The sequence below is a fragment of the Bos taurus genome, chromosome 6, assembly GCF_002263795.3.
Source record: "Bos taurus isolate L1 Dominette 01449 registration number 42190680 breed Hereford chromosome 6, ARS-UCD2.0, whole genome shotgun sequence".
NCBI lineage: Eukaryota > Metazoa > Chordata > Mammalia > Artiodactyla > Bovidae > Bos > Bos taurus.
Window position 1 is genome coordinate 111,162,810 of NC_037333.1, and position 17,122 is coordinate 111,179,931.

The 17,122-nt window shown below is 46.9% G+C and overlaps 1 protein-coding gene across 1 annotated transcript in view; it reads right to left on the reverse strand.

The window, feature by feature from the left end:
• Positions 1-813: 813 nt before the first annotated feature.
• Positions 814-17,122, reverse strand: part of PROM1 (prominin 1) — a 122,878-nt gene continuing 106,569 nt past the window's right edge. The window contains 10 exon segments of the mRNA NM_001245952.3: positions 814-2,567; positions 2,985-3,062; positions 3,544-3,674; positions 9,067-9,159; positions 12,810-12,878; positions 12,984-13,064; positions 13,662-13,715; positions 16,052-16,144; positions 16,830-16,838; positions 16,840-16,902. Of these exon segments, the coding sequence (NP_001232881.2) occupies positions 2,513-2,567; positions 2,985-3,062; positions 3,544-3,674; positions 9,067-9,159; positions 12,810-12,878; positions 12,984-13,064; positions 13,662-13,715; positions 16,052-16,144; positions 16,830-16,838; positions 16,840-16,902 (726 nt within the window). The 3' untranslated portion in view covers positions 814-2,512.

A 17,122-nucleotide genomic window follows, 5' to 3' on the forward strand; every position in this document is an offset into this window, starting at 1 on the left:
AGCAGCCAGGTTTGTTCTCTGTAACAGTTCGCCTGTGCTGAGAGCCAGGAGCTGCAGAATCTGGGAGACCTGGATCCTGTGGGCTGGGCCATACTGCACAATCGCTCTGTAAGCTTCAGACCATCAAGTTTATAATTGGAACTAAAACTGCTGACCTCATGGGGATGCGGTGAGGATTATGAAGGGGACAAGTGAAAGGCCCAGAGCCTTCATAGGAAACAGACTTGCTAAATGTGGCATAGATTTTTAATGTATATGTTTTTTAGAAATTCAACTGCAGGAAACCTCCCCTGATTCCCACCACCCTCGACTCCCACCCTCCATTCTTCTGTGTCTCATATACTCATCAAGTGGGTCATCTTGGTGTCCACCACTGAGACAGAGCTCCTAGGAGGCTGGACCTAGTCCGTTAGCTCACCCGTACCCCACCCAGGGTCTTGTACAGCACTTGGGATGGTGCAGATGGTCAATGCATATATATAGTCTGCTAGCTCCAGCCTCCAAGAAGCTCAGTGTCAGAGGTGGAAATCAAGATGGCCCATTTGATGAGTGTGTGTATATATATATATTATATATTGGGCTTCCCAGGTGGCACTGGTGCTAAAGAATCCACCTGCCAATGCAGCAGATGCAAGACATGTGGGTTCAACCCCTGGGTCAGGAAGATCCCCTGGAAAAGGCAATCCACACCAGTACTCTTGCCTAGAAAATCTCATGGACAGAAGAGCCTTCAGGGCAACAGTTCATGGGGTCACAGAGTCAGACATGACTGAGCACGCACACACGCACAAACACACACATAAATAAATCAGATGAAATGCATGTAGAAACTGTATTAGTAACTCTCAACCCAGGTTACACTTGAGAATTCCCTGGGATACATCTCAGAAATTCTGATTTAATTAATCAGAGGCTGTATATCTCAACGTTGGCTTTACATCAGAATCACCAGGCAAAAATTTTAAATCCACGTGCTCAAGCCTCATCCGTCAGCATCTCTTTGGGGAGGACCCAAGGATCAGTTGTTATAAAAAGCTCTCTCCTCGGAGGAACCCAGCTAGTCAGAGGGGTCTGGGCGTCACTAGGTCAGATGCAGAAGCAATTGACTGACACAAGCTCTGACACTGTCAGTCACATGCTCTTAAATACAGACAAACTTTACAGATAAAACTAAGACAGGAAGGAGTTACTGTTTTGTACATGTCTAATAACATTTTTTATTTTCTGCCATCCTCGATTTTGGTGATTTACCTTAATTTTTGTGTGTCTGGTACAGCTCTCGTGTTCACTTCTCTGTCTCTTTGGCTGCTTGCTACGGATGTTGGGCGACTATGCAAGTTGAATAATATCCTCTCCCTACCCCCCCTTTTTAAAAAAATAATTTTATTGATTTATTTTTTTGGCCGTGCTGGGTCTTCACTGCTGCCTGGACTTTTCTCTAGCTGGGGCGAGCGGGGCTGCTCTCTAGGTGTGGTGCCCACGTCTCTTACTGCAGTGGCTTCTCTTGTTGCAGAGCATGGGCTCCAGGGCGAGCGGACTCCAGTAGTTTCGGCACACGGGTTCAGTAGTTGCAGCTCCCAGGCTCGAGAGCGCAGGCTCAGCAGTAGTTACTCACGGGCTTAGCTGCTGGATGGCATGGAGGGGAATCTACCCAGACCAGGGATCCCACCCGGGTCTCCGGCATTAGCAGGTGGATCCCTTACAACCGAGCCACCAGGGAAGCCCCTTCCCCGCCCCCACCCCCCGCCAACTTATGTCCACTGGTCTCAGTGAATGCTTGAAAATAGGTTGTTTGCAGATGTGGGCAAATGAAGATGAAGTCGTTCTTGCCTAGGAAGGGCCCTGATCTGATGACTGCTGTCCTTAGGAGGTGAGAGACACAGAACCCAGACACACCAAGGGAAAGCTCCAGGAGAAGACAGAGGCCGAGACACACTCTTCCTTGGGCTTCCTGGGAGAGCCAGCTCTGCTGACGTGTGGGTTTCAGGCTTCTGGCCTCCGCTAAAGTGGAGAAGACGTTGCTCTAAGTCAACCGGTTTGTGTGATGTGTTACAGCGCCCTAAGAGAATAATAGAGAGACTTCATTGACATCTGTCATTTGGGTCAATTATGCAATGAAATGATTAGAGTCATAATTGTGAAATCATTCTTTTATTGTTCACACACATATCTGCTATTGATACTCGTTGAACGTTCTCTAACTAGGGGTCCAAGCTCCCACTCGATGAAATGTACCAAAATTCCTGTATTGTTCCAAAGGCTAAGTGGGAATTAACAAATGTGCTACATATTTAAACTTTCATGGATGGCTCAGATGATAAAAGCACAACTTGTCAAAAAAAAAAAACCAAAAAACAAAAAACACCCGTGCTTTCCTCTCTTTGGCCACTGGGCACACATTCCCTGTGATCTCACTGGACTCTGTGAACGCCTGAAGGGAGGTTACTTTCCCAACATTTGGAATCGCTGCAGATCAAGAACTGGTCAAGTTGGATCTGTTTACAAACTCTGCTCAAATTGTCTGTGTGCCTTGTTCTACACGAGAACGGGTATTAGCATGTCTCATACTGTAACAGAAGAAATACACCAAAAACAGCACGTTATCATTAAGAGGAATTTACATTATGGATTACAAAGACAACTTAATGGATCTAAAAGGTATAGAACAATTTGTTACAGCTACAAAAAAAAGTTAAAAGGTATATTTACATTTCCTTCCCATTAAAAAAAACAGAGATATAAACCACTGTTTTATCTATTAATAAATTTAACAGACAATTTTCATTCATCCCACAAGGATTTCTTCAGTATTCACCCTGTGCCAGCTCTTATTTTAAGAGGCAACAACCTTTATATTTATCTGGGTATATCTGTTACAGTTATGTAATTTTAATATTATTAATTCAATTTTAAAAGTTCATTCTCTAATAATAAAGCCCTCCCCAGTCTCATCTTGGGAAATATGGCTTTTAAAAACGGCTTACTTTGTCATGGGTACAGTTTGAACCATGGGTACAGTTTGAACCCTGGGTACAGTTTGAGCCCTGGGTTTACTTTGAACCCTATCAAATACAAAAAAAGGGAGATAATTACAATTATAGCTCAACAGTTGCACCCCCCGCCCCCACACACACATTTTTACTTTAATACAGATGCTGACAAAGCAAGTTCAGGAGAAACAGGTGTCGAGAAGGAGGTGACCAGAGTCAAAATGAACACAGTTTGAGCACAAGTTCACTAGGCACAGAGTGAAGGGTGGGCCACGGAGTCAGAATGAAAAGTAGTAAAAACAGTTACAAAGTAAAGTGCCAAGTCCCCGAGACAGAGGAACTGCAAAGAAGAAATAAGAAGGCTGATTAAGACAGCTGAGATGAGTAAGCAGGAGGAAAGATAGTTAAGTGTAAGAAAATCTTTACAAAGGAAACATCTGATTAGGGGTGACCCCCGCCACTTTAAAAAGCAGTCGAGTTCAACCTCATCAGAGCCCTTTTTTAACAAGTGCTTGGAAGGTAGCGCCACTCAGAAACCACCGTAGCCTCTTACTTGTTCACTGGCTCATCCTCATACACATCTTCAGAATACATTCGACGGAAGTACTTAGCCAGCTTCACGGCAAAAATGACAGCAGGAAGTAAAAGTATGGTCGCTTTTCCCACGCCAAACCAAAACAGATTCTGGGGCAGGGGGAGAAAGAGGAAATCACGAGGATTAGATGCTTAAAGATGAGAAATGAAAACAACACTGGTTTGGGGGGAGGGGAATTTAATTTTGCATTTTTTTTAATGAATTCTAATTTCATGAACTTCAGATGAGCCAACTACCCGCTGAAGGGCTAACCTATTATTCTAGTTCATTCCGTCTATCTGAAAATCTGGAATTGATCCTCTTGTTGTATTTATTTTTATAAATGAAGCACAGATGCAGAAAGCTGGAGAAGCGAGATTAAGCACTGAGGGACCCAAAACAATTAGGAAGGGCCCTCCTCGGTGGCTCCCCTTTGCGGCCGGCCACAGGCGTGCGACTGCGTGCAGACCCGGGCCCCAGTCCTTTTCTGAGCTGTTTTCGTGTGATGGTGGCTCCTGAAACTTTCTGACTTTGCTCTGCATCTGAACAGTGCGATGATAGCATCTCTTCCCAGGACATTATTGTGTGAGGAAAACAGATGCAATGATTTTGTGCACACGAGGCTGCCAACAGCATTCCGTGATGAAGTTAACCAATCTTGAACAAGTCACGGGCTGGATTCAATCCTGTTCTGAGAAGCAACACTAAAGCATTTTCTAAAAGATAGCTGCTGAGACTTCCCTGGTGGGACTAAGGCTCCGGGCTCCCAGTGCAGGAGGCCCGGGTTCGGTGCCTGGTCAGGGGACTGAAAGTGAAAGTGAAGTTGCTCAGTCGTGTCTGACGCTTCGTGACCCCACGGACTGCAGCCCACCAGGCTCCTCCGTCCGTGGGATTTGCCGGGCAAGAGCACCGGGGTGGGGCGCCATTGCCTTCTGCATATACACACTACTATATATAAAACAGCTGACTAGATGCACTTTGCTGTGCCGCAGAAACTAACACAGCGCTGTAAATCAACTATACTCCAATAAAAAATTAATTAAAAAAATGTTTTAAAGTTTATTCTACCACACACACACACAAAATCAGCTAATACCTACTGAGCAATTGCTCAGGGCAGGCACTGGCCAACACGCTTTCCATGGATTTTAAAATTTAGATTCAATCTTTCAGACTAAATTGAAAGCAATCATATGTTCTATTTTAATCCTAGTGTTTTAAATATTGCTAACTAGTGGCTTTACAATATAAACTAGTGGAAGGACAGTATTATGGAGTCAAAAAAACAGGAATGGATAAAAGCTTTATTTAATTCCATAAGTCACATGTGGTGATTCAAAAAATTCACCACTATTCCGTTTCAACACAAAACAGCTAGCTAGGCATCTCAAAACTGATTTCAATATAAATGCAACTTCATTCAAAGGCACTAGATGGTCAACTTCATTCAACTAAACTCAATACAGAGATTTGGCGTTCCAACCCCTTGTCCCTCTGCTATCATTTATCATTTCTAAGATTCTGTGATTCTGCCTAGAATCGCATCAACAAAACAACCACCATCAACAAAAATATTTAGTCACTTTAAACCAATAAAAACCATCAAAGGAAGATATACCACCAGAATCATTTAAACCCCATTCAAAATAGTTGGGTCAAAATTCCTGAAAACTAATATCCTTTATAAGAAAGAGACTGTGCCGTTTATCCAGAATATAATATCTCTCCTTACTCTAAATTACAGACGTATCTCTAAACTCCAGAATCTCTCTCCTTACTCTAAATTACAGACATAATAGATTTCTGGCTATCCCCTCAAAACTACGTGTCATTCTGCTACACAACCATGAACAATGATTTTGCTCGATAGATACAGACATGGAGATCTCTCTACAATATACTGTTGAAATAAAAAGCAGACTGCAGAATAACAAATATAATGAATTCCTTTTTATAAAAATATACATATTCAAGGCAGGCAAAAAAGATGAAAAAAATAAATACCACAATTAAGACAATAGCCCACTTAGGTCAGTGGCAAAATTTTCGAGTGTTCCTTTACATATTCTGTATCACCTTAAAATATACATATGCATCCTATATTATCTGGCCTTTTTTTCAATAAACAAACTTTAAAAAAAATTTTTTTTTCAATAAACAAACTTTTAGATCCCACTATATGCCTCAACTAAGAGTTCGCATGTCGCAACTAAAGATCTTGTGTGCTGTGAAAAAGACCTAGCACAGCTAAATAAATAAATATTAAAAAAAAAAAAAACTTATGGTGCTGCAAATTAAAAAAAAAAACAAAAGATAGCTGCCAACATTCCTAAGTCACACGTCACATAGAGACCTCGGTTTTCATCTTTTCAGGAGAGTCTCAAGTCAGACCTCACAACGCCGAGCCCTGGTTCCCCCAGGACATCATCGCCTGGAGCTAAGTGCTGGTTCTTCCTTTAAGTGGGCCCCCCGTCCCCAGCTGGCTGCAGGCCACACCACTAGCCCTGGCAGGCATGCCACCCAACATTATTAAGCTGACCCACCAACCAGAACTGACAACGGCCATGTATGACCTGCACGGCCCTGTGGGTACCACACACCAGCCAGTGTCTGACATTGGCCTGCTTTGTAAACCTACCGCCTGCCGCCTCCCTGTCTTAGGATAATGCTGGAACCCTAGAGTGGCCCAACCCACTAGTGGAGAGGAGTGGATAGGAGTCCATCTGCCAGTGCAGGGGACACAGGTTCGACCCCTGGTCCGGGAAGATGCTGTATGCCTCGGAACAACTAAGCCCGTGAGCCGAAACCACTGAGCCCATGTGTTGTAACTGCTGAGGCTGGTGAGCCTAGAGCCTGTGCCTCCACAACAGGAGGGGCTACAGCATCTATGCGAAACAATAAAGATTAGCTCCTGCTCCCTGCAACCAGAGAAAGCTGTGCAAAGTAAGGAAAACCCAGCATGGCCAAAAATAAATACATAAACATTTGAAAAAAACCACCACCAGACCTTTAGACCTCGGCCACTGCATTTCTGCTTTGTTCCTGGCTAGGCTTAGTGTCGGACATGGTTCCATCACTTGGCCCAGAATTTCCAGTAAATCTGTTCTCCTTTCCCACACATTCTTTTATTGGTAAATTTCTACACTTTCAACACTGTTTTGAGAGTCTTTAGAGCTTTATGATGGAGAAGGCAATGGCAACTCACTCCAGTACTCTTGCCTGGAAAATCCCATGGATGGAGGAGCCTGGTAGGCTGCAGTCCATGGGGTTGCTAAGAGTCGGACACAACTGAGCGACTTCACTTTCACTTTTCACTTTCGTGCATTGGAGGAGGAAATGGCAACCCACTCCAGTGTTCTTGCCTGGAGAATCCCAGGGACGGCGGGGCCTGGTGGGCTGTCATCTCTGGGGTCGCACAGAGTCGGACACGACTGAAGCAATTTAGCAGCAGCAGCAGCAGAGCTTTATGACAATCATACCTTTTACTGGAAGCTGCCTCAATCTTTCTGGGTACAATCAAGATATTAAAACAAACATGTTTGCCAGCCTGGAGTCTATTTTCCCAGCAGAGACAACAGTCAGAACTCTTCCTTCCCCTTTAAACCACCTTCTATAAAGCTCTCGCTTACAGTCTTCCTGAGCATCTTCCATGTCTCCCTTCCGGTGGTCCCCAATTATTTGGGAGAGGCGCCTGCTAGTTGGGTGATTTGACTGGCTGCAGGCAGGCGGTGGAGACTGGATGCCAGGAGACCAACTTGGAATGAGCCAGTCTAACTGAGGGCTGCCCTGATGAGGGCTTCAGTCAGAGCCGTCAGCAAGGGCTCGAAGCAGCAAACACAAGGGTACAAAGTCAGAAGAGGAGAGAAGTAGCCAGGAGGCCAAGGCAGGGGCGGGGGGTGATGTCTGCATCCATCTGGGGATGAAGGTTCATCCCTGCAGAGACACGTGGGCCAGGGAGATGGACGAATGGAGTGATGTGAACGCACGATGGCAGGCAGCTCTCGATCCATCCTTACGGCCTGTGCCAGGTACCACTCCTGATGACGGGCACGCAGCAGTGACAAAAACACGTGCTGTAGGAGTCAAAGTCTAGTGTATGTGATAGGGGACAGGTCTTAGAGAGACACACCACTGCCCAGTATAGACAGCACAGCATCTCTAAAAGCAGAGAGTCCCATGGGTGTGTAAACAAGCAAGGAGTTGGGAAGATCAGAAAAGGCTTCCAGGAAAAAAAAAGATATATTTCAGCTGAGATCTGAAAACTGAACCTCAGCTCAGCTAATAATAGTGAACATTTATGGAGTGTGTTAATGTACTAGGGAAAGTGTCAAGGGCTTTCCATATCATCTCCCTCTGAAGCATCGAAACAAGCTCAGAAAAGTTCAATCATTTTTTCAAGTCACAGAGTTCAGGAAATGTAGAGCTGGAATTTGAATTCAGAGTCTGTGTTCTCAGCCATTATATTCTAAGACCTAGAGGCGTCAGCTAGGTGGAGTAGAGGTCTGGAGGGGAAGAATGAGAGAAAGCGAACCTGTGTCTAGTTTCCAGGCAGAGGAAGTGACACAGGCAGGCCCTGAGGTGGGGAGGTACAGATGCTTTTAAGGAAATGAAAGAAAACAAGAGTGTCTGGAGCAGTCAACAGCGTGATGCAGGGGTACAGGTGCGGCCAGTCATGCAGGCCCTCGTGGGTAATGTCAAGGACCCAGTGGTATTAAGTGGTCCTGGGCCAGCCACCGAGGTGCCTTCAGTGAAAGGAGGCTGAGGATGGACTCGTGGAGACATCGGTGTACAGCGAGGAGTGATCCGGAGCCAGGAATAAAACTGATGAACCTCGACTCACCGGCCCAATGGGAGCATCTCAAAGGGCTGCTCACTCACCAATTAAACTAACTTTGCTGCAGTTCTAGGGTTACATATAGAGCTTCACTAAGAGTCCTTGGAAATACTGGCAATCTGCACACCACTGATGTCCCTTTCTAATTATTTCAGACAAATGAAGAGTTTTCTTGGGACTTCCCTGGTGGTCCAGTGGTTAAGAATCTGCCTTCCACCCCAGGGCATGTGGGTTCCATCCCTGGTCGGGGAACTAAGATTCCACATGATGCATGGTGCGGCCAAACAAAAAGATTTCTTCATGGGGGTCTCCTGACTTCTGTATATAAAATTCTACCAAGGAATGAAGATAAGCAGGAGGACTATTAGTATCACAACAAATTCATCTACAGTTTAGATCTTAGGTCTTGAATTCTACGGCTGTAACAGACCCAAGCAGAGCCTATTATTCTCTTTTTAAATTTTTTTCTTTACTATTACCATTATTTGGCTGCCTAGCATGCAGGATCTCAGTTCCACAGCCAGGCACCGAAACCATGGCCGCTGCATCAGGAACAGTCTTTTTCCACTGGGCCTCCTGGAGCTCCAGGAGCCTGTTTTCTGTTATAGCATGAACCATCATTCGGGGAAAGCATCATTGTGTCTTCCTTCGAAAGATGAAACTCTTACCAGGGGGTCGACGATGTAGCTGCACAGAAAGACGTTAACAGCTGAATCCAGAGCAGTGGCCACCGGTCTGCAGGCTGCAAATTGCTGGGTGATCTATGGACATAAGAGACATAGGCAAACTTTGATGGAGCCACACCCACACAATCCCACACAACGTTCAGCTCTGGATCTCCAGGCCCCCTGGATAAGGAGCTGAGAGCTGGTTCTATGGATGAGTTCTACGACACGTGAAAGCATGTACTCGAAAACAAGACCCCAATTCTCTCTGAGCCTCGGTTTTCAGTTCCCTCATTTGTTATTTGTTTATTCCTTAAGTTGTGTTGGACTCTTTGAGACTCCATGGACTACAGACCACCAGGCTCCTCTGTCCATGAGAATTCTCAGGGAAGAATACTGGCGTGGGTTGCCATTTCCTCCTCCAGGGGATATTCCTGACCCAGGGATCGAACCCGTGTCTCCTGCATTGGCAGGTGGATTCTTTACCACTGAGCCACCAAGGAAGCCTCCAGGAAAAAAAGGAGAAGTGGGTGGCAGAGGATGAGATAGTTAGATAGCATCACCAACTCAAGGGAAAATGAATTTGAGCAAACTCCAGGAGATAGTGAAGGACAGAGGAGTTTGGTATGCTGTAGTCCTTGGGGTTCCAAAGAGTCAGACACAACTGAGCAGCTAAAAAACAACACTTGTTATTTGGAATAGTCAGACCCAACTGGGTAGACTCTGGAGAGAATTAAAGAGTACACGTGGCCAGCACAATGTCTCAGTCTGAATTTCTTACCTGACCCTTTCATAATCTGACAAAGTATGTGGGAAGAAAATGGAAAGTTAAGTAATGAATACATGTATGTTTTACAACAGGGGTTGGCCAACTTTTTCTACAAAGGGCCAGAATGTAAATATTTTAGGCTCTGCAGGCTAGGCAGAGACATATCTGTTGCTCCACTCGGCCACGGTGGGGTGAAAACAACCACAGAGGAACAAATGGGTGTGGCAGTGTGCCGATAAAACTTTATTTACAAAACGGGCAAGACCTGCCTGCAGACCCAGTCTAAGAAGACAGAAAATAAGGTACTCATTACTGAGGTTAGAGTAAACAAGTTTAATGAATCACAGACAGATGCCCCAATCCCATCAGATTAAGAAAACTATATTCATTCGCTCAAAAACCTCTGGAGTGAGTACACTAAGCTATTAGATAGCTCTTCAGGGCAGGGGTGTGTCTTATTTCCTTTGCTTTACTGGTTGACTGACCTCCCCCGTTATCGTCCACCTTTACATGACAAGGCAACTCATGTTATTAATAACCTTATGTTTCTCCTAGCTCAAACAAATCTGTATACTCTCTTTATAGGCTTTTTCAAAGTTAGTTTTATAAAAAACTGGGGAAGGGTGCATATGGACCAGTGGAATAGCACAAAAAGTCCGGAATTAATCCCACCCACTTAGGGTGAATGAGTCTATGACAAAGGAGGCAAGAATACACAATGGAGAAAAGACAATCCCTTCAACTAGGGTGCTGGGAAAACTGGACAGCTAGGCCTAAAAGAATGAAAGTTGAACATTCTCTAACAACATATACAGAAGTAAACTCAAAATGCATTAACGACCCAATTGTAAGACTGGATATTATGAAATACCTAGAGGAAAACTTAGGCAGGACCATCTGACATAAATCGCAGCAATATTTTTTGGATCCATTTCCTTAGACTCTGAGGCTCAGAGTAATGTAAACAAAAGCAAAAATAAACAAATGAGACCTAATTGAACTTAAAAGCTTTTGCACCACAAAGGAAACCATAAACAAAATGAAAAGACAGCCCATGGAATAGGAGAAAATACTTGCAAGTGATGTGACCAACAATGGCTTAATTTCCAAAATAAGTTTGCAGTGCTCAATCCAAAAGAACAACAACAAACAACCCAATCAAAAAATGGGCAGAACACCTAAATAGACACTTTCCCAAAAAACATATACAGATGGACAACAGGCACATGAAAAGGTGCTGAACATTTCTCATTAGTAGAGAAATGCAAATCAAGACTGCAAATGCGCTATTAACTCCCACCAGTCAGAATGGCCATTATCAACAAGTCTACACATAATAAGTGCTGGGGAGGGCGTGGGGCCAAGGGAGCCCGCCCTGGACTATTGCTGGGGATGGAAACAGTGCAGCCACTGTGGAGAACAGTACGGAAAACAGTACTAAAGACAGAGCTACCATCTGGTCTCGCGACCCCACTCCCGGACATATATCTGGAAAAGAAGGAACCTGAATTCGAAAAAACTACACCCCCCCATGTTTTCAGGAGCACTAGGGACACTCGCCATGACGTGGAAATAACTTCGTCTTCCAGGGATTACGTGTGACCGCCGTGCGGTCCCTTGTCCAGTGAGGAGACGCAAGGAGGCGATGGTGGTGAAGGCAGTGCAGTCCTGACCCCCCTGCCTACCCTGGGTGTGCCCGGCGGGCCAGCACCAAGCAGATCCCGAGGGCTTCAGCTCTGGGGGGCGGGTGTGGGGGGCAGCGGAGACCTCAGGAAGCTGGGCTTTGGAAGAGAGGCGGGTGGCTGGTCTAGAGGGTGGGGCCCTGGGGAGGAGGAGGTGTGGCACGCCCAGGGCATCATGTAGAGAGAGGGGTGAAGGTTTCCTGGAATCAGATTGAGGCTGGGATGCGGGGTGAGTCAGGAGAGCAGGAGGAGGGCGCTCCGACAGTGAAGGGCTGGGAGCAGAGCCGGAAGGGCTCCTGGTTGCTCAGGGTGGCCTAAGTCTCCCCGCCTCACTAGACTTCCTGGGGTTCCTCTTGGCCGGCCGCCCCTCCCCCAGTGACTCAGCTGTAAGCCCCACCCCCTGTGGAACAGTCCTCGGTGGGGACGGGCCCAGAGCCCAAGGTGACAAAAGGCACTTGTGAGATGCTAAGTTATCCACTGGCCGTGTGCTGGGAGCAACGTGAGCCGCTGGAAACTTCACTCTGCTCCTCGACGTCTCTCGACCAACCGATTCATGGAGATCCAGTTTTGTGGACTGACTTTTGTCCACAACGCATTCCCAGGGTAAATCCTAGCTCCCTGTACCTCTGAATGTGAGCATATATGGAGAAGGGGTCTTGGAAGAGGCAATTCAGTTACAGTGAGGTCGCTAAGACGGCCCTGATCCAGCAGGACCACTCTTCATATTAAATAAAAGAAGAAGAAATTGGGACACAGACTCATGCAGAGGGGAGACTCTGTGGAAACACAGGAGAAGTCACGGATAGAGGCCTTAGAAGAAACTAACATGCCCACACTTTGAACTTGGACTTCCAGCCTCCAGAATCTTGAGAAAATAAAACTCCTGTTGTCTAAGAACCGAGTCCACAAATACACCAATGACGTGTGAACTGCAGGTTCAGTGCTGCCCAAGGCGTGGACAAACCACAGCTGCAAATGGCCCCGACAGTAAGGAGCTCATGGTTCAGCAAGGGAGACAGTGGAGGTGGCCAGCATTCCTAGAGCAAGGAGCAGAGGGAGCCGGGGTGGGGCGGGGTGGGGGTGTAGGATGTGGGGGTCAGCCGTCCGTGACGCGGCCCCGGGAAGACACCCAGGGTGGGCAGCGCTGGGGTGACTTCCTATGGTTTCCTCCACTCGTGGCCCCTAGGCTCAAGGTTTACTTATCTCCTGTCTAATTTCTGAATCCTGGTTTTATCCTAGAAAATGACTGTCCCCAGACACAGCCCCCTTAGGTCCATCAAAGACATGCCACTTACGGCCATCTCGACCCACTGCAGATAACGTTCAAAGTAGCTTATTATCTTATTCCCGAACTGCTTACTTTCCTGGAAAGACAGCAAAGAGCGACAAGACCGTTAAAATGACTCCACCACTCCCTAGGGAAGCACGAGGCTGTGGTTGCACACCCCCCTCCCGGTATGACAACTTACTTCAACAACAACTTCGGACAGCTGGCTGGTGAGAAAGTCCTGGGTAGAATTCAAAAAGAAAATGGTGGTGGACACTCTGACCTGCAAAACACAGCAACAGGAGACACGGTGTCAAGAGACACAGGGCTTTCATCAGACAGTTTGTGTATCGATGCAAATACAGCTCACGCAACCCCAGAGCACCCTGACTTGCCAATGGAGACTGTACTAGCAGTTCGTGGTTAGTGATGCCCTCCCGGCTTTGGCTCCCAGGGCATGGGTGTGTGTCCCCACTCCGCGATGAACCTGGCAGAGGGCATGTGGCTGGGCTCGCCCTGTGCCGGTTTCCCAGTGAGAATGGAAGCTTGTGGGCAGAAGGCCGTGAGGTTGGGAGGCTGTTGTGGCGCTGCAGTGTCTCTGTGAGTGTGGCCCACGGCCGCCCACATGCACACTGCCCACGCCCACACACGGCTTCCCGCTGAGCCGACAACGATGTGACAGGATGCAGTCTGCGCTTACAGAAGTCTTTTAGAAAGGGGAGGACGGGGAAACCCAGTCCGGTGTTTCAAATGGGTGGATAACTGAGGCTTGATTTTACTTAAAATAACTGCCAACTGCCAATAAGACCCAACACCACTGAAAGTCCACGTGTACTTTTGTAACAAGACCCCAAGACAGAGAAGGGAAACACATCCTTACCTTCAGTCCACTGGTCCTGTACTGAAGCCCCTTCATTTGCTGGTGCATGGCGTTCTAGTGAACAAACGTATTTCCCAGTAAGTGAAACCAGAAGATCACATGATCCTTGTGTCCACCCCCTGCCCCCGCACCCCCACGCCAAGTCAGCCATCAAATCTGACCTTACTCTGTGACAGTTTCATTCAAGAAAAAAACACCAGACACGGGGAACGATATGCACCTCACGTATCTGGGTATAAGAAAATTTGAAGAAGAAAACCAGAATACATCTTCTGGAGCTCTGATGGGCAGTTACTCACGTGTGACAGAGCCACACGACCCTTCTGAGGTGGGTTGTTCAGAGTAAAACCTGCCCCACAACAGTGGCTTCATTTGCCTGGTTTAGATGAGTGGTTGGCAAACTCTATCAGTTCAGGGCCAGATAAGAAGTATTTTTCGACTTTGGGGACCACGCTCTGTCCGAATCTCTCCACTCTGCCCTTGTAGCCGGGAGCAACCACAGGGCATCTGTACACAGGACAGGCCAGGCTCTGCTCCAGGAGAGCCTTGCTTCTAATAAACAGGCAGCAGGAGGGACATTCCCTAGAAGCCCCGTGTTTCTGACTCCGCAGTTGCGCTGCTGGGGACCTGGCTTCGATCCCTTGCTGGGAAATAAGATCCCAAAAGCCACAGGCCATGGCCAAAACTAATGAATTAATCAAGTAAAAATCAGGCAGCAGGCTGGGGGGCGTCCAGGGGCTACAGTTTGCAAAGCCCTGCTTTAGGTCATAGGTCAATGTCTATAGAACAACTTGCCTAACTGTAGGTCAGCACGACTCTGCAAAGGCCAAGGAGGCCTGTGTCTACTTGAAGGAAAGCATTTATGGGACATGTCCAAACAGACTTAAAATGTTAACAAATTTGTGCAGGGCATAAAGTACAGCACAAAGAGAAAGGTGATGAGCCCAAACCCGAATGAAGAAAATTCTGGAGGACTTTGTGAATTAGAAAGTCAAGAGGGAACATGAAGAGAGAGATGATAAAAACTGGTTCTAGAAGATTCTAAAGTCAGAGTCAAGCCAACGAATAAGCTTCTTCAAAGCTGAGCAGGCTGACTCTGGAAGCTGGTTCCCCTGGCAACTGCATACATGACCCCCCGCCCCAAGCACACATCAAGCATAATAATAACAGCTCCTGTTTGCAGAGTCCCTCTGGGATGTCAGATCCTTCATCTCCAAGAGACAGGTAACAGTGAGGCAAGGACCCCTCCTCCTGCTTTTAAACAAGAAAAACTAAAGCTACCAGTCTTGGGAGAAGCAGAAGCAAGACTTGAAATCAGGTTGACATGTCAAGAGCTTATGTTCCTTCTCTGCTTCCTTTCTGGCATTTAAGAAAGAAGCCAGTGGGTAGTGAGAATAAAAAGAAAGGAAGGAATTGAGAGAGGAAGACTGACAAATATACAACCCACAACCATGGGTAAAATAGATGGCTAGTGTGTGAAGTAGATAGCTCCCTGCTGTATAGACGGGGAGCTCAGCACAGTGCTCTATGGTGACCTAGATGGGTGGGATGGGAGTGGGTGGGCGGAGCACTCAAGAGGGAGGGGATATATAGACAGGGACGGCTGACTCGCCTTGCTGTAGAGCAGAAACTAACACAACACTCTGAAGCAACCATTGTTGTTGGTGTTCGGTCGCTAAGTCATGTCTGACACTTTTGCAACCTCATGGACTGTAGCCCTCCAGGCTTCTCTGTCCATGGGATTTCAGAGGCAAGAATACTGGAATAGGCTGCCATTTCCTTCTCCTGGAGATCTTCTCAACCCAGGGGTGGAACACATGTCTCCTGTATCGGCAGGCAGATTCTTTACCTCTGAGCCACCAGGGAAGCCCAAAGCAATGATACCCCAATTTTTAAAAAATTAATTATTCATAGCCAAAAAAAAAAGGAAGAGAAAAGTGAGAAAGTCAGATGGAAGAGAGGAGGAAGACAAGGGAACACGGAGTAGAGCTAAATGCAGACGGAAAAGATGTCGCATTGCCATCACGTATGTCGTGGCAAGGTGTGAACACGGAGAGCTTGGTAAGAATAAACTAGGAAGACCGAGTCCAGCACTTTACCACCTGCATGGCTTAGGGGAGCCTTTTAAGGCCGTGAAAAATGAGAGCAAAACAGGTGGAGGCAACCGCGCATTTAAGCTGTTCACACACAGATAAGAAAAGGAGGTGTGAACATTGAAAATGTGTCCTCTTCAAAGCCCAGCTACTATCATTTCTTTTAAAAATCGCTCTGTTTCTTAGCCTGAGGTTAACTGAATTTGACCTGCGTGTGAGACGCAAACATATCACTGGGCTAGGTGAAACGGACTTTGCACAGGTCACGGTGAAATGGCAAAAGGCGTAGACTGTTACCATTGAATTCTGCAGAGGAACGACCTGGTTCTCCTGGATATTTGTTAAGGTATCTGTGTGACTTTTCAAGCTGGTTTTCAAGTTTCCTGAGGGCTACAAAGAAAAGATAGTAAATAAACATTATTATCTCCTTCCAGACTCTGGAACACTGTCTCTAGTTACCACCAGACACACATGTAAAGCCCTTCTTATATGATGATGGGTTTGGAGGGATGGTCCTGAGATGCCCGTAGTTCATGGTGTGGACAAGAGCCAGACATGGCCAGGGCACGGAGCACTGCCCCCCAAGCCCAGGGTCCTGGCCACTGTGCTCTGCTTCAGGAAAGAGACCAGGTGCAGCCATTCGCCACCAACCAGTAGAGGAGCTGGCGACGGGGAAGCTTGAAGGGTCTGAGGCAGTGTTTGCCCTTCCGTATCCACTCATCCTTGCAGCCGTAAAGCACGTGGGATCTCGCTCCCACATCCAAGTTACCATTCCTTCTAATACGCGTGCACTGGTGCTGGGCAGTGGAGGGGGGATGGTATGAGAGCAGACCAGTGCTAAAGCAATGGGGCTGGGGCCAGCCTTGCAACGCTGCCCTGGGAAGCTTCACAAGCTCATGGACGGTCGGGCCACACGGCAGCGGCCACTGATGGGAGCTTTTCAACAGGCACAGAGGGGCATTTTTATACCAGGGACACCTGTGGCACAGGAACCTCTTCCATGGCTCCTCTAGGAATGGTATTGACCTTCATCCTCTACAGCAAGGCAGCCTTGAACAGGATCGTCTGTACTCACCAGCTGGTTGGGCTTTTCTTCGGAGATTATTTGCAAATGAGATAAGATTTACTCTCGTGGGACTTCTCTCGGTCTACAAAGAGGTGTAGAAAACTGTGTTATGGAGATGGGATTTTTAAACCTTGACCTGTAACATGCAGAAGGAAATGGCACCCCACTCCAGTACTCTTGCCTGGAAAAATCCCATGGACAGAGAAGCCTGGCGGGCCACAGTCCATGGGGTCACAAAGAGCTGGACATGACTTAATGACTAACCAACAACCTGTAACAAGCAACAGAGTGAATGTGGGTCC